The following is a 21,993-nucleotide window of genomic DNA, read 5'->3' as shown; positions in this document are numbered from 1 at the left end:
TGTGAAGCAACAGTGCTAACCTCTGTGCAACCGTGCTGCCCGTAGATGAAAACAAATCCAAATTTATGAAGAGTACAATCTTTACCAAGCTCCATGCAAACATAAGATTCTAGCAATTAGCACATCAAAACTTCTAACCACCTTCCGAGCACCCTGTAGACCGTATCGTTTCAACCGTCTGCCTTTTGGCACCTGAATTTCCCATTGCGCAATGTCCAACATATTGGAAGGCATGGAAGATGACACGTGCCACATGGGTGACATTTTAATCCATGATTCAACAAAGAAAGAATATTGATAAAAGAGTAAGGGAAGTATGAAGATTACTGCAAAAGGCTGGCTTAGGAACAGGAATCAAAGGATAATGGTCGATGGCTGCCCTTGCAATTGGAAAGTTGTTTCAAGTGGTGTTCCACAGGGCTCGGTGTTGGGACCCGTATTGTTTGTGTTATTATATATAAACGATTTGGATGTGAATGTGGTGGCATGATTTCAAAAGTTGCAGATGACACAAAGATTGGCAGAGTAGTGGATTAGTGTAGAGGATAGCTATAATCTCCAAAATTATACCGATGGATTGGTGGATGTTAGACGTTCAACTGCTGTTGTATAAAGAGTCAAAGGTCCTGCTCCTTTTCACAAACACCTTTATTTCACTTCAACAGACTCTGCACAAAACTCTATCTTCACATCACCTGACACACAGGCCACCTGAAGCCTGTTGCTGCTAACTTTAGCCTTAGTTTAATTGCTCTGTTCTATCACCTTTGCTATTGAGTCGGCAGGTATCTTTCTGATACTGCCACGTGGTTCAAGTCCGAGTAATGATCAATAATCCAACACACCGCTTAGTAAGAGTTAAATCAACGCACATTTATTATATACAGTAATCAATACTCATGCATAGATTCTACTTCTAAGCTACTTCCTACAACTAACAGGCCAATACTTAACTTGGAAATGGCCCACCAGGTCAGGGAAACGAATGGCCTTTTGTTTGGGTTCTGAGCCTGCGGGATTCGAAGCTGGTACAGATTGATAGCTAGGAGCGCCTATCTCGTAGCGAGCGTTGAAGTAAGACTTACGATTTGAGCGGTTGTTGCAGAAAGTCAGCAGAAGGGGTTGCAGAGGTTGTTATGGGCCAGGGTTTAGAGAACCCCAAAGTGTATCATGGAGTTCACCTGACCCACAACTTTTACTAGATTGGGGTATGGGAGCACACGGCCCACTCTACAGGTGTGGTACAGCAGAAGTGGAAAACTATTTTTTAAAAGCAAAACAATATTTATTCTATGAACTCAAGTGGCAGAGAGGAGATTTGAACTTGGACTCTATACTTATAGTCCCCAGGGGGTCCCGCCTTTCGGGGCGGACCCTGTACCTGGTTCCAAGTGATTGGACTTTGTCCCAATCACTTGGTTCGATATTCTCCAATGCTGGAGCGATTCCTTGATCGATAGGCGGTCTTGGGGTGATCGTTCACCTCCCTTTATGTAGGCTCCTGTTGGCGCCGAAAAGTCTGGGTTGGCTTTGTGTGTCTAAATTGTTGCACATTGTTCCCGGGGATTGCTCATTAGTATGCAGATGGTTGGCGTTTTGTTGTGCTGATGGCTGCAGGTATCGATCTTGTCTGGCCTTCCTAGAGGCGAATACACAGTTTTACCTGCAGCTGCTTGTTTTAGTCCTGTTGGCTGATTTTCCCATCAGTCTTTTCCGTTCGCCATTTAAAATCGGGGTTAGCCATTCTAAATCGGGAGTTAGCCATTTTAACTGGCTACAAGCCTCTTTGCATATCAGTGTCAATTATTGGATACTTAACAAAAATTAGACAACTAATTGGAATGTCTCTTAACCCATTACTTAACAGTGGAGTGGGCGGTAAAGTGGCAGATGGAATTTAACACCGAGAAGTGTAAGGTCATGCATTTAGAGAGGTCAAACAGTTGTAGGGAGTACCCAATAAATGGGAATATACTAAGAGGGGTAGATGAAGTGAGAGACCTTGGCGTACAAGTAGACAGGTCCCTAAAGACTGCAGCTCAAGAAGACAAGGTTGTTAAGAAATCATATGGAATGTTCTCCTTCATTGCCAGAGGTATAGAATATAAAAGAAAGGATATAATGTTGGAATTGTATAAAACACTAGTGAGGCCTGTTATGGGCCAGGGTTTAGAGAACCCCAAAGTGTATCATGGAGTTCACCTGACCCACAACTTTTACTAGATTGGGGTATGGGAGCACACGGCCCACTCTACAGGTGTGGTACAGCAGAAGTGGAAAACTATTTTTTAAAAGCAAAACAATATTTATTCTATGAACTCAAGTTAACCTTTTTAAAACATACAGTGAACAACTTCGCAATCATTAATTCAAATACAACCCCCAAAGAATACAACACTAAGTAATCCTTTAAGCTTTCCTTTTAACATCCATAAGACTTAAAACACCTTTTACCAGAAGCACATCAGGTTAAAGTCACTACTGTTATTAGTTTTAAATCACCAGCATCGATTTACAGTCTTTCGATTACAGAGAGAGATTCACACACCTTCTGGCTGTGACTGCAGCTATCCAGCTCTGAAACTGAAACTAAAACACACACTGCAGCAAACAGCCTAAAACAAAAGTAAAAAGCTGACAGACAGCCCAGCTCCACCCACTCTCTGACATCACCCATTTCCTAAAGGTACTCTCACTACAGATATTTATATGCTCACCCATTTATAAACACCCATTTCTTAAAGGTGCTCTCACATGACAGGCCACAACTGGGATATGGTGTGCAGTTTTGGTTGGCACATTACAGGAAGGATGTTATTGCTCTGGAGAGAGTGCAGAGGAGGTTTACAAGAACGTTGCCAGGGTTAGAAAATTGTAGCTACGAGGAGAGATTGGATAGGTTGGGTTATTTTCCTTGGAACAAAGAAGGCTGAGGGGGTGACTTAATTGAGGTGTGCAGAATTATGAGAGGAAGAGATAGGGTTAAGAATATAAAATTGTTCCCCCTGGTGGAGAATTATAGAACCAGGGGACATAGATTCAAGGTAAGTGGCAGAAGGGGAATGAGGTAAAAGTGTTTGATGCAGAGGGCAGTGGGAGTCTGGAATTCGCTGCCTGAGGTGGTGGTGGAGGCAGAGACCCTAAACCTACCTGGATCTGCACCTTAAGTGCTCTAAGCTCCAGGGCTATGGACTGGGTTCAGGAAGGTGGGATTAGGAAGGGCACCTGGGTGTCCTCAGGCTGGCATGGACCAGATGGGCCGAGTGACCCCCTTCTGTGCTGTACGGTTCTATGTTGGCTTAACACTCGACGGGAAAAGTGAGTTTTCCAAGCCCACGGTAAATTTCCTCGGCCATATTACACAGACAGAAGGAGTGACTGCAAGCTCGCAGAAGGCAGAAGAGGATTCCTAATGCCCAGGAATATCATCAAATTACCAAGGTCCACGAGTATGGTGAGCCAACTGGGAAAAATCCTGGGAGCGATTTAACGGCCACGTTGCACTCTCACCCGAGGAAGGAAAGGACGTTCAGCCCATCAAAAACTCACGCGGGGCGAAACAGTTCTGACCGGCCAATCTTTTTTTAAAGTAAGGCATTCAAGAACCTCCGGTGGCGGCTGTGGAGTGAGTGGCCGCACATAATGGGGCTCCTGCCGGAGGACAGGTGTTTTGGCCCTCTTTGCCCGTTTTGTGGGGGTCGTGCAGGCGGAAAAGTGATGATGTAGAAGAACTAAGATTCCTCTTCTGGTGAGAGATGCCGAAGAGTTATCAGGCGAGGAGTGTGTCGATTAAGGGCACTATCTGGATCGGAGGATATGCGTGGCGCAAGAGAGGAAAAGATGGCGGAGTGGAGGGACCTGTGGCATCATTGGACACGGTCAACGGACACGGTGGCGGAGTTCCCATCGTCCAGATTTTGAAAACAAAGGCAGGCAGTCACTGAAGACTTGGCAAGAGTGGCAGAACCAATCCGGGAAGCCCTAGAGAGGGCAAACAGCGGCTGGACGCCCAGAATGCGTCGATTCAGAAGGTGGAAGAGACGGTTGCTGACCATCCGGATCGGATTACCTCCTTGGAGGCAGAGATGTTGGTGAGGTCGGAGGGACAGAATAAGTTGAAGGCCACGATTGATGACCTGAGGGACCGCTCCAGGCGACAGAACGTGAGGATTGTGGGGCTGCCCGAGGGCATTGAAGGAGCGAGAGCCATGGAATAGGTGGCAAAGGTGTTCGAGCAGTTGGTGGGGGCCGGGATCTTTGACCGCCCTCTTGAAGTGGACTGGGCTCATCGGACGTTGAGGAAGAAGCCTCGAGCTGGGGAGCTGCATAGATACCTGGACAAGGAAGAGATCCTGAGGTGGTCAAAGGAAATGTGAGTGTTGAGCTGGGTAGGCTATATAGTCCGAATCGACCAGGGCATGGGAGCGGAGCTGGCACAAAGAAGGGGGCTGTGTTCGAGAATAATAATAATAACCTTTTCTTGTCGTAAGTATGAAGTTGCTGTGAAAAGCCCCTAGTTGCCACGTTCCGGCGCCTGTTCGGGTAAGCTGGTACGGGAATTGAACCCATGCTGCTGGCCTTGTTCTGCATCACAAACCAGCTGTCTAGCCCACTGAGCGAAACCAGCTACTGTAAGGCTCCCCTAATAAGGCCAAGGCAGCTCTTTTTAGGAGAAAAGTACAATTTGGAATGTTGTGACCTGCTCGCCTGTGGGTGACGCATGGGAACATTACTTCGCTACGCCAGAGGAGGAGAGAGGGACATGGACTGGGGACATTTGAAGATTCTGGGTGGGTTCACCTGCATGGTGTGGTAGTGTGCTCGGTGTTGCTATTACTTGTTTTGTGGGGGTGGATTGGTTTGGGATACACCATTAGAAGCAGGGGTGGGTAGGAAGGCTGGGGATGTTAATTTTTTCCAAATGTAACTTGCATTTTTCCCCGGGCAGGGGGGGGGGGGGGGGGGGGGGGGGGGTGTCACCCTGCCAACAGAAATGCTGGTTCACGGGAGCAAAGTGGAGGGGAATTCCACGGATGGTAATCTGCGGGAATGGGGAAGGGGGTTGTTTTCTGTGTGGGGTGGGATAGCGAGCCTTGGGCAGGGCGGTTTTCTTTCTTTGGAATGGGGGAATGGAGGGGATGGATTTTGGGGGGGGGAACATAGAACATAGAACATAGAAAATACAGCACAGAACAGGCCCTTCGGCCCACGATGTTGTGCCGAACCTTTGTCCTAGATTAATCATAGATAATCATTGAATTTACAGTGCAGAAGGAGGCCATTCGGCCCCCCGAGTCTGCACCAGCTCTTGGAAAGAGCACCCTACCCAAACTCAACACCTCCACCCAACACCAAGGGCAATTTGGACATTAAGGGCAATTTATCATTGGCCAATTCACCTAACCCGCACATCTTTGGACTGTGGGAGGAAACCGGAGCACCCGGAGGAAACCCACGCAGACACGGGGAGGACGTGCAGACTCCGCACAGACAATGACCCAAGCCGGAATCGAACCTGGGACCATGGATCTGTGAAGCAATTGTGCTATCCACAATGCTACCGTGCTGCCCTTAAGAACAAATAAATCTACACTATATCATTTTACCGTAATCCATGTACCTATCCAACAGCTGCTTGAAGGTCCCTAATGTTTCCGACTCAACTACTTCCACAGGCAGTGCATTCCATGCCCCCACTACTCTCTGGGTAAAGAACCTACCTCTGATATCCCTCCTATATCTTCCACCTTTCACCTTAAATTTATGTCCCCTTGTAATGGTTTGTTCCACCTGGGGAAAAAGTCTCTGACTGTCTACTCTATCTATTCCCCTGATCATCTTATAAACCTCTATCAAGTCGCCCCTCATCCTTCTCCGCTCTAATGAGAAAAGGCCTAGCACCCTCAACCTTTCCTCTTAAGACCTACTCTCCATTCCAGGCAACATCCTGGTAAATCTTCTTTGCACCTTTTCCAGAGCTTCCACATCCTTCCTAAAATGAGGCGACCAGAACTGTACACAGTACTCCAAATGTGGCCTTACCAAAGTTTTGTACAGCTGCATCATCACCTCACGGCTCTTAAATTCAATCCCTCTGTTAATGAACGCGAGCACACCATAGGCCTTCTTCACAACTCTATCCACTTGAGTGGCAACTTTCAAAGTTGTATGAACATAGACCCCAAGGTCTCTCTGCTCCTCCACAATGCCAAGAACTCTACCGTTAACCCTGTATTCCGCATTCATATTTGTCCTTCCAAAATGGACAACCTCACACTTTTCAGGGTTAAACTCCATCTGCCACTTCTCAGCCCAGCTCTGCATCCTATCTATGTCTCTTTGCAGCCGACAACAGCCCTCCTTACTATCCACAACTCCACCAATCTTCGTATCGTCTGCAAATTTACTGACCCACCCTTCAACTCCCTCATCCAAGTCATTAATGAAAATCACAAACAGCAGAGGACCCAGAACTGATCCCTGCGGTACACCACTGGTAACTGGGATCCAGGCTGAATATTTGCCATCCACCACCACTCTCTGACTTCTATCGGTTAGCCAGTTCGTTATCCAACTGGCCAAATTTCCCACTATCCCATGCCTCCTTACTTTGTGCAGAAGCCTACCATGGGGAACTTTATCAAATGCCTTACTAAAATCCATGTACACTACATCCACTGCTTTACCTTCATCCACATGCTTGGTCACCTCCTCAAAGAATTCAATAAGATTTGTAAGGCAAGACCTACCCCTCACAAATCCGTGCTGACTATCCCTAATCAAGCAGTGTCTTTCCAGATGCTCAGAAATCCTATCCTTCAGTACCCTTTCCATTACTTTGCCTACCACCGAAGTAAGACTAACTGGCCTGTAATTCCCAGGGTTATCCCTAGTTCCTTTTTTGAACAGGGGCACGACATTCGCCACTCTCCAATCCCCTGGTACCACCCCTGTTGACAGTGAGGACGAAAAGATAATTGCCAACGGCTCTGCAATTTCATCTCTTGCTTCCCATAGAATCCTTGGATATATCCCGTCAGGCCCGGGGGACTTGTCTATCCTCAAGTTTTTCAAAATGCCCAACACATCTTCCTTCCTAACAAGTATTTCCTCGAGCTTACCAATCTGTTTCACACTGTCCTCTCCAACAATATCGCCCCTCTCATTTGTAAACAAATTATTTAAAATTTCACGACGGAGCTGGGGCCTCAGGTAATGGAAATTTTCAATGACTCATTAGCCTGCGGGGAGAGCTGCCACCCACATTGCCATAATCTTCGATCTCTCTAACCTTGAAAAAGAATAGTGACAGTGAGGTTTTCTATGTGGAGGGAGGTGGTGGTGACCACCTTGGGTGGACCCGGAATTCGGGCAAGGGAGCGATCTGTGGGGTCCATTACGATTAAGTTACGGCTGATTGGGGCGAGGGGGGCCAGACAGGTCACGTGGAACGTTAGGGCAAAGAATAGGCCGATTTAAAGGATCTCGGATCTTCACCCATTGACAGATTTTTAAGGCAGATCCTATCATGCCCTAAATCCCTGAAGATGTTGGGGGTGGCGAAGGAGTTGCTCGAGTTGATGGAGCGGATGGGTTGGGGGGGGGGGGGGGTTGGATCCTGGAGGTTCGGGCATCCGAGAGAGAAGGAGTGTGCTTCTTTTTCTCGCGTTTACTCCCGAATTGACTTTTTTGCTGTAGGTAAGACTCTGCTCCCAGGGGTGGGTAGGCTCGGAATACTCATATTGGACCATGCGCCGCTTTGTGGATCTGTGCGTGGAGAAAGGGGTGCACCCAACAATCGCCGTGGAGGTTCGATGTGGCACTGTTGGTGGGTAAAGAGGGCATGTGAGAGGATATGGGAACATCCGTGGAATTCAATAAGAACAAGACGGTTTCTCCCTCCACGTTCTGGGAGGCATTAAAGGCAGCAATTAGGGGGGGAGATGATCTTGACCAAGGGGCACAGGAGGAAGGTTTAGGGGAGGCCATTCTAGCAGGGGACCGGCAGTGTTCGGCGGTCTCTGACCCAGGTAAGGTGAATGGGGTGTTTAAGACTTTTTACGGGGTGCTATACAGATCTGAGCCGCCCCAGACGGGGACTCAGACATGAAACAGTTCCTGGGTGGTTTAGATTTTCCCAGTGGTGGAGGAGGGAGTGGTCCAGGGGCTGGAGGCCTCGGTTGGGGATGAGGTTCCATGCAGTCTGGGAAGGCTCCAGGCCCCGACGGATTCCCAGTGGAATTTTATTTAAAATTTCACGACGGAGCTGGGGCCTCAGGTAATGGAAATTTTCAATGACTCATTAGCCTGCGGGGAGAGCTGCCACCCACATTGCCATAATCTTCGATCTCTCTAACCTTGAAAAAGGATAAGGACCCAGAGGATTGTGGGTCTTATCGGTCCGTATCGCTATTAAATGCTGATGCCAAGTTACTGGCTGAGGAGCTGGCAATCTGATTGGAGGATTGTTTTCCGGGGTCGAGAGCTGAGGATCAGTCAGGATTTGTGAAGGGCGACTTCTGTCAGCCAATATAAGGAAGTTATTGCATGTAGTGATAGCGCCCTCATCGGGTCCAGGACCAGAGGCAATCATTTCCGTGGGCGCGGAGAAAGCGTTCGACTGGGTTAAATGGGAGTATCTTTTTGAGGTATTGGGGTGGTTTGGGGATAGGTTGGAGGTAGGGGCGTAGGTGGGGTGCTCTTTCTGAGGGCTGGTGCAGACTCGATGGGCCGAATGGCCTCCATCTGCACTGTAAATTCTATATATCTATGTCCACTTTCTCCGTTACTTTTCGCGTTGGCAATTGAGCCGCTGGCGATCGCGCTGAGGTCATCGACAGAGTGGAGGGGTACAGAGAGGTTGGCATGGAACACCGAGTGTCAAATGGGGAGAGAAGTGGCAGATGCAATTTAACCCAGAAAAGTGTGAGGTGATACACTTTGGAACGAGTAATGTGACTAGGAAGCCTGACACTGGGAAGTTCCGAGGAACAAACGGACCTTGGCAGGTTTGTCCATCGATCTCTGAAGGCAGAAGAGCAGATTAATAGGGTGGCGAAAAGGGAAGATGGGACACTTGCCTTTATCAATCGAGGCATAGATTACAAAAGCAGGGAGGTCATGTTGGAGTTGCATAGAATGTTGGTGAGGCCACAGCTGGAGTACTGTGTACAATTCTGGTCGCCACATTATAGGAAGGATGGCGAGAGGGGGTGCAGAGGTGGTTTACCAGGATGTTGCCTGGGATGGAACATTTAAGTTATAAAGAGAAGTTAGATAGGCTTGGGTTGTTTTCTCTGGAGCAGAGAAGACTGAGGGGTGACCTGATCGAGGTGGACAAGATTATGAGGGACGTGGATAGGCAGCAGCTGTTCCCCGTTGAAGGGTCAGTTATGAGGGGACACAAGTTCAAAGTCAGGGGCAGGAGGTTCTGGGGGAATTTGAGGAAAAACCTTTTTACTCCGAGGGTGGTGATGGTCTGGAATGCGCTGCCTGGGAGGGTGGCGGCAGCAGGGTGCTTCACATCCTCTAAAATGTACCTGGATGACCACTTGGCACGCTATAACTTTCAAGGCTATGGGCCAAGTGCTGACAAATAGGATTAGGTAGGCAGGTCACATGTTTTTTCATGCGTCGGTACAGACTCGATGGGCCGAAGGGTCTCTTCTGCGTATTATTCTGTGATTCTGTACGCAGACGACTCGTTATACGTGACCGACCCGATCTCCAGTATGAGGAGGATTCTGGCGGCGTTGAGTAAGTTTGGCTCTTTTTCAGGGTACAGACTTAGGACTGGATTTTTCCACCCCGCCCGCCACAAGGTCACCACAGGTGAGATGCGGAAAATGGAAAAGTCCATTGACACCGGACGGGATTCTCCGGTCGCCATGGGGGCACGGCTCGAGAATCCCGCCCTGATAGCGGAATTTCACGGACAGTACCCACCGCTATCCAATGTCACTTTGTCATTTTTTTGGACCCTGGGGAGTGTTTAGCCCACACTTAGAATTTCTTTCATCTCTGCGGAGCGGAACTCAAGATCGAGCCGCCATTTTCAATGCGTGCCCCGATCGCCAAGTGAGCTTGTGGGTCCCCCAAACCCCCCACCCATGGGCTATGTCACCGCCACATACATGAGCACTACCCACTCCCCACAAGCGAAGACACCCCTGGGGTCCCTGGGCACCCCTACCACCACCACAGGACCCCCACCCGTCAACCCCCAACCTCCCAGAGACCCCTACTTACCTGCCCTGCAACCCCCACCATTCATGCCCTCCACACCCTCCTTTCATGGGCATGGCTCCCCTCGGGCCCTGACCCAGGCACCCTTGCACTTGCCACCCTGGCACACTGGCAGTGTTCCTGACAGCTTGGCAGTGCCACCCAGGCACCTTGGCAGCGCCAGGGTGGCAGTGCCATTGTGCCAGCTGGGCAGTGCCCGTGTTCCAGAGGTAAGGCAAGGGAGCCAACTTACACTTCCCCTGGCCACCCAGGGGCCACCGATGGCCCGGGAGACCCCCCCCCCCCCCCGGGTGCTGTTCCGCCTGGTCCAGCACTGAACAGCGCCCAGCTGTAGCTTTGCTGGGGAGGCCGGTAGATCCCGGGTAAGCTAGGCTTGGAACCTACGTAGGCCCGCGCCGTTTGGTCACCACCTTTTGGGCAGGATTCTGATACCTTATGGGAATTGGGAAAACAATGGGTGGAACAGCAATGGCAGGTGGTTTTGGAGGTTACTCGAGAGGCACAGTGGAAATTCAGTCCAAGGAGGAGGAAACATGCCGAAGAGAGGACGAGGCATCCATGGCTGACGAGGGAAGTCAAGGACAGCATAAACGAAAAGGCATGTTCGACTGCATGTCGAGAGGGCTAGAATACAAGATGAGGGATGTATTGCTGAGGCTGTATAAGCCTCTGGTCAGACCCCATTTGGAATATTGTCAGTAGTTTTGGGCTCCGTATCTAATGCAATAATAATAATTATTATTATTAGTGTCACAAGTACGCATGCATCAACACTGCAATGAAGTTACTCTAAAAATCCCCCAGTCGCCACATTCCGGCGCCTGTTTGGGTACGCTAAGGGAGAATTCAGAATGCCCAAATTACCTAAGAGCATATCTTTTCGGACCTGTGGGAGGAAACCGGAGCACCCGGAGGAAACCCACGCAGACACTGGGAGAACATGTAGACTCCGCACAGACAGTAACCCAGCGGGAAATCGAACCCGGGTCCCTGGCGCTGTGAAGCAACAGTGCTAACCACTTGGATTGGATTGGATTTGTTTATTGTCACATGTACTGAGACACAGTGAAATGTATTATTCTGCAGACAGATCAGACAGATCATTCCATACATGAAAAGAAAATACATAAGTCAATCATCAAATACACAATGTAAATACGTAGATACCAGCATCGGGTGAAGCATACAGGGGTGTAGTATTAATCCGGTCAGTTCATAAGAGGGTCGTTTAGGAGTCTGGTAACAGCGGGGAAGAAGCTGTTTTTGAGTCTGTTCGTGTGTGTCCTCAGACTTTTGTATCTCCCGCCCGATGGAAGAAGTTGGAAGAGTGAATAAGCCGGGTGGGAGGGGTCTTTGATTATCCTGCCTGCTTTCCCAAGGAGGCGGGAGGTGTAGATGGAGTCAATGGACGGGAGGCAGGTCCGTGCGATGGACTGGGCGGTGTTCACGACTCTTTGAAGTTTCTTACGGTCTTGGGCCGAGCAGTTGCCATACCAGGCTGTGATGCAGCCAGATAGCACGCTTTCTATGGTGCATCTGTAAAAGTTGCACAGTAAGAAGTCTTACAACACCAGGTTAAAGTCCAACAGGTTTGTTTTGAATCACTAGCTTTCGGAGCACAGCTCCTTCCTCCGGTGAATGAAGAAGTGGGTTCCACAAAAACGTATATAGACAAAGTCAATGATGCAAGACAATACTTTGAATGCGAGTCTTTGCAGGTAATTAAGTCTTTACAGGTCCAGACGGAGCAACTGGAGAGAGGGATGATCACAGGTTAAAGAGGTGTGAATTGTCTCAAGCCAGGGCAGTTGTTAGGATTTCGCAAGCCCAGGCCAGATGGTGGGGAGTGAATGTAGTGAGACATGAATCCAAGGTCCCGGTTGAGGCCGTACTCACGTGTGCGGAACATGGCTATAAGTTTCTGCTCGGCGATTCTGCGTTGTCGCGCGTCCTGAAGGCCGCCTTGGAGAATGCTTACCAGAAGATCAGAGGCTGAATGCCCCTGACTGCTGAAGTGTTCCCCGACTGGAAGGGAACACTCCTGCTTGGCGATTGTCGCGCGATGTCCGTTCATCCGTTGTCGCAGCGCCTGCATGGTCTCGCCAATGTACCACGCTTCGGGACATCCCTGTAAAAGTTGGTAAGAGTCAGTGTGGACATGCTGAATTTCCTTAGTTTCCTGAGGAAATATAGGCGCTGTTGAGCTTTCTCGATCGTAGCGTCGATGTGGGTGGGCCAGGACAGATTGTTGGTGATGTGTACACCTGGGAATTTGAAGCTGCCAATCATCTCCACCTCCGGCCCATTGATGCAGACAGGGTGTACAATATTTTGTTTCCTGAAGTCCATGCCCAGCTCCTTAGTTTTGCTGACATTGAGGGAGAGATTGTTGTCATTACACCACTCCACTAGGCTCTCTATCTCCCTCCTGTACTCTGATTCATTGTTGTTCGAGATCCTACACAGTACGGTTGTGTGGTCAGCAAACTGGTAGATGGAGTTGGAGCCAAATATTGCCTCGCAGTCGTTGTGTGTATAGGGAGTATAGTAGGGGGCTATGTACGCAGCCTTGCGGGGCCCCGGTATTGAGGACTATCGTGGAGGGCTGTGCTACCATGCCGCCCATTGAGGAAAGATGTGATGGCCTTGAAGAGGGTCCAGAGGAGGTTCGCAAGAATGATCCCCGGAATGAAAGACTTGCCATATCAGGAACTGTTGAGGACTCTAGGTCTGTACTCAATCGAGTTTGGGGAGATCTCATTGAAACTTGCTGAATACTGAGAGGCCTAAATGAAGTGGACGTGAAGAGGATGATTCCACTCGTAGGAGAAACTAGAACCAGAGGCGACAGCCTCAGACTGAAGGGACGATCAATTAAAACCGAGATGAGGATGAATTTCTTCAGCTTGACGGTAGCGAATTTGTGGAACTTATTGCCGCAGAAGGCTGTGGAGGCGAAATCACTGAGTGTCTTTGAGACAGAGAATGGCGGAGTAGACTCGCTGGGCTGAATGGCCTAATTCTGCCCCTATGTCTTGTGGTCTTATGGAGGCGTAAAGGTTGCGGGGAAGCCCACGGGAGGTCTCTCCCGGGATCTGCTGGGTGCGCTGTGCTCTCGCTGGAGCGCCCTTAATGTGGGGAAGTTTGAGGTGTTTCTGGTGAGCCCCCTGGGAAGGGACCTGGAGAAGTTGCCATTCCGGCTGGTTCGGTCAAGTTTCAAGTATCTGGGAATACAGGTGGCTCAGAATTGGATCTTGCTGCACAAGTTGAATTTGGCCAACCTGGAAGAAGGGGTGACGGATGAAAGAAGGTGGGCCGTTCTCCTGTTAGCGTTGGCAGGGTGGGTTCAAACTGACACTGACGATCCATCCCAAGTTCTTATTTTCTTTCCAGAGTCTCCCGATTTTCCTACCTTAAGTCTTTTTTGGGGAAGGTTAATAGGATGAATTCAGCCTTTGTGGAGCCAGGCAAACTGCCTTGGATCCACAGAGCCTTTCTGCAGAGGGGCGGGAGGTCAGAAGGGTTGGCGTGGCCAAACTTGGTGACCTACTGTTGGGCGTCAAATATCGAGAAGGTTTGGAAGTGGGTCGTGGAGGGAGGGTCGGTATGGGGGTGGATGGAGGAAGGATCAAGCCTGGGGGCACTGGTGATGGCTCCACTTCCGTTCTCACCAGCCAAGTACTCTTGAATCCGGTAGTTGTAGCCCCGTTAAGAGTTTGGAACCAGTTTAGACAACATTTTAAGCTGGAGGAAATGTCGCTGTGAGCACCGATATGTGGAAACCATGGATTTATCCCAGCGGGATTGGATACAAAGTACAGCGTTTGGGAACGGGAGTGGCTAGAGAGGTTTACAGATTTTCTGGTGGGGGGGTAGGTTCGCAGGGCTGGGGGAGCTGATAGAAAAGTTTCAGCTTCCGAGGGGGAAACAGGTTCAGGTGCTTATAGATTAGGAACCTTGTGAGGAAGGAGCTGGCCACGTTCCCGCGGTGGCCGCCCCCTTCGTTGCTGGCCAAGGTAGGTTCTGGGGTTGAGACGGGGAGGGTAAGATCTCGGCTATCTATGGGCAGTTGAGGGAGAGGACCTCGTTGGAAGAGATCAAGAGAAAGTGGGAGGAGGAGTTGGGTGGGGCGTTTGAAGGGGCAGTGTGAAGTTAGGCCTTACATAGGATAAACGCAACCTCCTCATGTGCGAGATTGAGCCTGCCTCAGTTTAAAGTGGTGCACAGAGCTCCTATGACCAAAACGTGCATGAATGTTTTTTTTCAGGAAATGGAGGACGGATATGAGCAGTGAACACACACTCACACACACACTCACACACACACACACACACACACACATGTTCTGGTCCTGCCCGAGATTGGCAAGGTTTTGGGAATCCTTTTCCGGGACAATGTCGGAGATTTTAGGGGTGAGTGTGGCACCCAGCCCGTGGGTAGCCATATTTGGGGTATCGGACGGGCCAGGGAGAAAGGCTGATGTGTTGGCCTTTGCCTGCCTGATATCCCGGAGGGCGAATTTTGCCAGGGTGACGGGCTCCGGAGCTGCCAAAGGCCACGGCGTGGGCGTGGGCGGGAGACATGTTGGAATTTCCGCACTTGCAGAAGATTAAGTTTGCCATCAGGGGGGCTTCACTCGAAATGGAGGCCGGTCATCTCCTTCTTCAAGAGTTGGTAATCGTCAGCGGGGTGAGTGTCATAATATACACCAGTATATCATGGTGCAGATACACACACACTGATGGACACACAGCAAGACCAATCAACACAACACCGCAGCCAATCACCAGTTAGAGCACACGCACTATAAAGACAGGGGGCATCAGAGTTCCCGCTCATTCGGGATGCAGCCTCCTACAAGGACTGAGCTTACAGCTGTTGCTAACTTTTGGTTGGCTCTTAAATGTTGCCCGTTGTTTCTTTACTTAATTTGCTCTGTTTCTATAACCTTTGCTCTAGAGTCACCAGGTATCTTTATGATACCGCCAGGAGATTCAAGTTCAAGTACTGATCAATAACTCGACACACCAGTTAGTAAGTTTCAAATCAAAACACATTTATTATACACAGTCAATCACTACTCATGCATAAAACTCTACTTACTAGGCTATCTCTATCACTAAAAGGCCTATACTTAGCTTTGGAACTGGCCCACCAGGTCAGGGGAACAAATGGCCTTTCATTCGGGTTCTGAATCTGCAGGCTTCAAAGCTGGTATGGACTGGTAACTAGGAGCGCCTATCTCGTAGCGTGCGTTGGCTGGAGACTTACTTGGTTGATGCGGCAGCTTAGGCCGTTCACTGTCAAGGGTTGGTTCGCTTCTGAGTGACCTTGACAAGAAGGACGATTTGAACTTGGGGACTCTATTTTATAGTCCCCAGGGGCTTCCCGCCCCTTTGGGCGGACCCCGTACCTGGTTCTAAGTGATTGGACTGCATTCCGATCATTTGGATCGATTTCTCCAAGACTGGAGCGGTTCCCTGATCGCTGGGCTGTCCCTAAGTGTCCGTTGGCCTTCCTTTGTTTTGGCTCCTGCTGGCGCTGAGGAGTCTGGCTTGGCCTTGTTTATCTCAAATGTTTCAATTGTTCCCGGGGATCGCTCATTAGTATGCAGATGGTCGGTAGTTTCAGTGCTGTCTGGGTTTCTGCAAGTCTAATACACAGGAAACTTTGCACCTGCTAGTTTTTCCTGGCTTGACTGAATTTCCCTGCAGTTTTTGCGGATCTCCATTTTAAGTCTGGAAGTGGCCAACCCAGGTGGCTACACAGCTTACAGCACAGATCCTCACCATGTGCTGAGTGCATAGACTGGTTCGGACAGGCATAGGTCTTTAGTTTAATCTAACATCGTGTTAACCCACAGTGAAAGTATGTTCAACAGTTTCTAACTTAATAAAATAGTGTTGTACTATTTTAAGTGTTGTTGGCCTGTATGTGTTCCACGGATCCAGAGCACCCAACACATCATGATACCAGGAGTTGAGGGATATTAGAACTTCTTAGACCTACCTGCAAGTGATCTGCCTTCCACCAGCATACAGCCATCCTGCAAAATGGACAGCGTCCGCCCGCTGCCGCCGCTCCGCATCACCGGGTACCTAGGGGCCAACTGGAAGATATTCAAACAACGCTTCCAGCTCTACCTTGAAGCCACAGACCGGGAAGGTGCCTCGGACACCAGGAAGATCGCTCTCTTCCTATCCACTGCCGGGGAACATGCCATCCACATTTTCAATTCTCTCACCTTTGCTGATGGTGAAGATAAATCAAAATTCAAGACGGTCCTCCTCAAGTTTGACTGTCACTGCAACATAGAGGTGAATGAAAGTTTCGAGCGCGAGCATTCCAACAGCGTTTGCAGGGTAAGGATGAACCTTTCCTGTCCTTTCTCACCCACCTCCGCATCCTTGCACAGTCCTGTAATTACGGGCCCACCTCCGACTCCATGATACGTAACCAGATCATTTTTGGTGTTCAATCGGACCCCCTACGCCAGCAGCTCCTCAAGGTGAAGCAGCTCACCCTAGCGACCGCCAACGAGACCTGCGTGCTACACGAACACGCCACTAGTTAGTATTCCCACATCCAAGCGGCTGAAACGGCACGGCAAGGTCCCCACGAGGCAGAAAGAGCCCAAGCAATCGAGCAACTCCAGGGCCTCAGCCTGGATTAGCACACTAGGGCTACGCGGGGCTGGTTTATTAGCACGCGGGGCTGGTTTAGCAAACTGGACTAAATCGCTGGCTTTTAAAGCAGACCAAGGCAGGCCAGCAGCACGGTTCAATTCTCGTATCAGCCTCCCCGAACAGGTGCCGGAATGTGGCGACTAGGGGCTTTTCACAGTAACTTCATTGAAGCCTACTCGTGACAATAAGCAATTTTCATTTCATTTCATTTTTCATTTAATTTCATTCATTTTCATTCATTTCATGGATGAGGGCGGCCATTTCGTGCCCTTTTCACGGACCCCCGCGCTCGTGCGCACCGAACGAGGGGACAGCGACGTCGACGAACGTACTGCGCAGGCGCGCACCACGTATGGCAGCACCGCGCATGCGCGGTGGCGCAGTGAACGGACTGGCGCTACAACGTGCGGCAACTGTGGCTCCGCCCACTTAAAGCGGCAATGCCCTGCCAAATCCCGACAATGCCTGAGACGTGGCAAACTTGGCCACTATTCTGCTTTATGCAGATCAGCTCAGCCTGCCAATTCGTATCGCTCCAGCCAGCCTCGCAGGAATGTCTGGGCCATTCAACCCACGGTCACCGAGTCCGATGTGGACCTACTACCCGATATTGACACCGAGGACCCAAAGGCACCTTTTCGAGTCGGTATTGTTACAAAAAATAGGGTGTCCCCGAAGCAAAGAATCCAGCCTCTGTCGGTTTACAGCATCGATCCGGACGATGAGTGGTGTGCCACCCTTACGGTCAACCTGAATTCGTCACCCACCTCAGAGACTTGATTTATGAACTTTGCGGACTTAGAGACTCTCTGAATTGTTTTGTTGCTTTGTTTGATCATTTCCATGGTTTGTATATAGTGTTGATCTCGTTACTCTTGTTGCATACTGCTTCTCTGCACCTGGCACCATCCCATGTAAATAGCTTAGTTCTCATGTACGTAGTCCTGTAAATATGTCTTCGCACGCCACACATAGTTAGGAACATTCTCACCATACATCATTTATTGGCGCACACATACATTCTTTTATAAAAGGGGGATGTCATAATATACACCAGTATATCATGGTGCAGACACACACACTGATGGACACACAGCAAGACCAATCAATTCACACGACACCGCAGCCAATCACCAGTTAGAGCACACGCACGATATAGACAAGGGGCATCAGAGTTCCCGCTCATTCGGGATGCAGCCTCCTACAAGGACAGAGCTTACAGCACAGATCCTCACCATGTGCTGAGGGCATAGACTGGTTCGGATAGGCATCGGTCTTTACTTTAATCTAACATTGTATTAACCCACAGTGAAAGTATGTTCAGCTGTTTCTAACTTAATAAAATAGTGTTGCACTATTTTAAGTGTTGGAGGCCTGTATGTGTTCCACGGATCCAGAGCACCCAACACATTAGTGAGGGGGGAGTTTCTTTGCTTTTGTAAATATAAAACGGGACATACAAGGTGGGAACTGGGTCGGTGGTTTGTTATGAGAATTGAATAATGTTTAATGAGTGTCGTATTTTGATTATTAAATGGAAAATGTCCAGAATAGAACTATCGTTTTTTTTTAAAGTTAGGCATCCAATATCTCTCTCTGAGAGATTCAATATCTTTCCCTGTCTGTTAGCTTTGACAAAGAGTCATTGGACTCGAAACGTTAGCTCTTTTCTCTCCTTACAGATGCTGCCAGACCTGCTGAGATTTTCCAGCATTTTCTCTTTCGTTTCAGATTCCAGCATCCGCAGTAATTTGCTTTTATCGGGCATCTGCTGAGGCCTCCTAGAGGTCCTCGGCTAAAGGCACATGTGAAGCATGAAAAATCAGTGCCTCGCTGGAGTGCAAAGACCACAAAAAGAAAAGTTGGTGATGAGCTCTGCCCAAATCCTGAGTGCTGCTCTACAGGATGGGGGTGGGTGGGTGGGGTGGGCCTATTTGGGAGGAGGCCCCGCCTGGGAGATCTGCCCGCCAATCTGATTAGCAACAATGGCACCTGGGTGCCCGTGCTGGGACCGCATGGAGGTCCCACAGAGCAAAATACTGGGAGCCCGGGATGCATTGGCAGGGCCAGGGTAGCGGGCAATGGGCTTGGAGGGAGGGAGAGGGATGACGACCGGATTGCAAAGGTCCTTGGGGCAAGCGGTGGCCCAAACAGGAAAGGGAGCCTGATGAGGAGGGATGCAACCATCTAGCCGCCCCCCTCCCCCAAACCCATCCATCCCTCCCGCCTGAGGTCTGAGCAGTCCAAACTGCCGGAGATCCTCCACCTACCGGCCTAAGGATAGCAGCTGGATGGGAAGTGGCCCAGAATTGGCCAGTGAAGGGTCTCCATAGGAGCAGGCGACACGGGTGGGTGTGTGGCCGGGCTGCCCCAGGCCTGGCCTGCTCTGCAAAAAAAAAAATCACTGACAATCCGCATGGGTGACAATGTTGCCCTCTGGAACAGAAAAGGTCATTTAGGGATTGACGGTCTGTGTTAATGAACAGCTGAAGATCTTCCACCTTCCAATGAATCAATATTGAAATAGTGAGAGTGAGCGGCTTTGAAAGGTGGGGAGAACGGCAATTTCAACGCCAGGCCATCAATTGCCGGGAAATTCGACCACAGCCAGTGTTCAGTTCAAATGAGGTGGGCGGGGGGGGGGGGGTGAATTTCACTATTTTCCACCCTGTCTTCCGAACCACAGTCCTTGAGAGCGGCCGCAGGTAGACCTGCAAAGTGGTGAACAATTGTCACTTGTGTGTTGCAGCGTTCCAGAATTGATCTCCTGGATGAAGGATCTGCAAAAACGTATTCACAACCCTCCAACCGTAGACTACAGCCCTGAACAAGGACAAATGTCTCTGTGCGTCACCAACGGCAGTCAGGACGGACTCAATAAGGTGAGATGGGATGGTCACCGCATGCCCCCCCCCCCCCCCACCACCCCCCCACCCCCCCTTCCACCCTGTACCTTGGCAGCCTCGAAAGCCACCAGAATAAACGCAAGTACAACTGGATGACGCTTATTCTTTTTCAAAAAGGGAAGATGATTCATGAACAGAGAGCAGCATTTTGAGTTTCTACAAGGTTCGTTAGCGGGATGGACCCGTCAGCAAATTGAAGCGAATACGCACGCCATCTTTCCAATAGCACCAACGATCCCATTTCTTTCCTGTTGGCGCAGCTGCTGTCATAGAACGTATTTAACGTGGACCGGAATTCTCTAGCCGTTGGAATTCTCTTTTCCCGCCGGCAGCGCACCCCCTCCCGCGTGGGTTTCCCGGCGCCATGGGGTGGCTTGAAGGGGGCAACTCCGCGGAGACCCCCGCCCATGGTTAAATGAAGAACACTCAAAGTAATTCTCCGAAAACAACTTAGAACATAGAACATACAGTGCAGAAGAAGGCCATTCGGCCCATCGAGTCTGCACCGACCCACTTAAGCCCTCACTTCCACCCTATCCCCGTAACCCAATAACCCCTCCTAAACCTTTGGGTCACTAAGGGCAATTTAGCACGGCCAATCCACCTAACCTGCGCGTCTTTGGACTGTGGGAGGAAACCGGAGCACCCGGAGGAAACCCACGCACACACGGGGAGAACGTGCAGACTCCGCACAGACAGTGACCCAGTGGGGAATCGAACCTGGGACCCTGGCGCTGTGAAGCCACAGTGCTATCCACTGTGCTACCATGCTGCCCCATTCATTGACTACTTGAGGCACATCGGGGAGATGAATGGAAAAGGGTTGACCGCGCTGCAATACTTGGGCCCGAATCTTGCACTCGTCGGGCATGCGTGATCGCCGGACCGGGAAGGGGACGGGAAACGCGCTTCTGGCCGCAGTTGGTGAGTTTGTTGCTGGGCGTTTCTGAAGAGCTCCCTAAAGGCAGACCTGTGCAAATTAAATTAAATGAGAAAAATGCAGCAAACTGGGTCTTGCAACACACTCACACGCCTGAGAGCAGGACTCGATCCTCAGTCTCCACACATCTTTGTTTATTTACTTGGTAAAATGGCGTTCACATCCTCTCGGATTTCCCGGAGGGTCCATTCCACGAACAAATCCTGGCGGAACTCAAAATGCTGCTCTCTGTTGCCCATTTCATCTGTTATTTTAGACGATGGTTACTGCTAAACCAGAGTAAGGGGGGGTTCAGGGGTTATGGGGAGAAGGCAAGAGAATGGGGATGAGCAACAAATCAACTATGATCGAATGGCGGAGCAGACCCGATGGGCCGAATGGCCTAATTTTGCTCCGATATCTTATGGTCTTATGATAGTGGGTCTTACAGTGCAGAAGGAGGCCATTCGGCCCATCGAGTCTGCACCGGCCCTTAGCAAGAGCACCCTACGCCTACGCCGCCACCCCAAGTGAAATGTACAGTAGCAGATCGTCAGCATACGCTATCTCCGCACCTCCCCTCACTATCCCCTTCCACAACCCCGAGCTCCTTGGTGCAAAGGCCTAAGGCTCTGTGTTGCCAGTGCAAACAACTCCAACATGACCTCCCTGCTTTTGTAGTCTATGCCCCGATTGATAAAGGCAAGTGTCCCATGTGCCTTTTTCACCACCCTGTTAATCTGCCCTTCTGCCTTCAGAGATCCATGGATAAACACACCGCGGATTCTTTGTTCCTCGGAACTTCCCAGTGTCAGGCCATTCATTGAATACTTCCTTGTCAAATTACTCCTTCCAAAGTGCATCACCTCACACTTTTCAGGGTTAAATTCCATCTGCCAATTTTCTGTCCATTTGACCAGCCCGTCTATGTCTTCTTGAACCCAAGACACTCGACCTCACTGTTAACCACCCGGCCAATGTTTGTGTAACACCTCACACTTTTAATCCTACCCCCCACATATTCATAAAAATGACAAACAATAGGGGAGCCGGCACAGATCCCTGTGGTACGCCACCAGACACTGGTTTCCAGTCAACACTCTGTCAACACTCTCGGTCTCCTACAACTAAGCCAATTTGCATCCACCTTATCAAGTTCCCCTGTATCCCATGTGCATTTGCCGCCTTTATGTCTCCCATGTGGGACCTTGTCAAAGGCTTTGCTGAGATCCATGTA

At 49.9% G+C, this 21,993-nt stretch overlaps 1 protein-coding gene across 3 annotated transcripts in view; it reads left to right on the top strand.

The window, feature by feature from the left end:
* The window catches only part of aadat (aminoadipate aminotransferase), a 119,431-nt gene that overhangs the window by 17,223 nt on the left and 80,215 nt on the right, over positions 1-21,993 (top strand). For all 3 annotated transcript variants that reach the window (XM_072515755.1, XM_072515753.1, XM_072515754.1), the window contains exon 4: positions 19,681-19,813. In XM_072515755.1, the coding sequence (XP_072371856.1) occupies positions 19,681-19,813 (133 nt within the window). The remainder of the gene's footprint in view (positions 1-19,680; positions 19,814-21,993) is intronic.

The sequence above is a fragment of the Scyliorhinus torazame genome, chromosome 9 (assembly GCF_047496885.1).
Source record: "Scyliorhinus torazame isolate Kashiwa2021f chromosome 9, sScyTor2.1, whole genome shotgun sequence".
Lineage (NCBI taxonomy): Eukaryota > Metazoa > Chordata > Chondrichthyes > Carcharhiniformes > Scyliorhinidae > Scyliorhinus > Scyliorhinus torazame.
The sequence above is the reverse complement of the archived record's forward strand: the minus strand, read 5'-3'. Positions and strand labels throughout refer to the sequence as shown.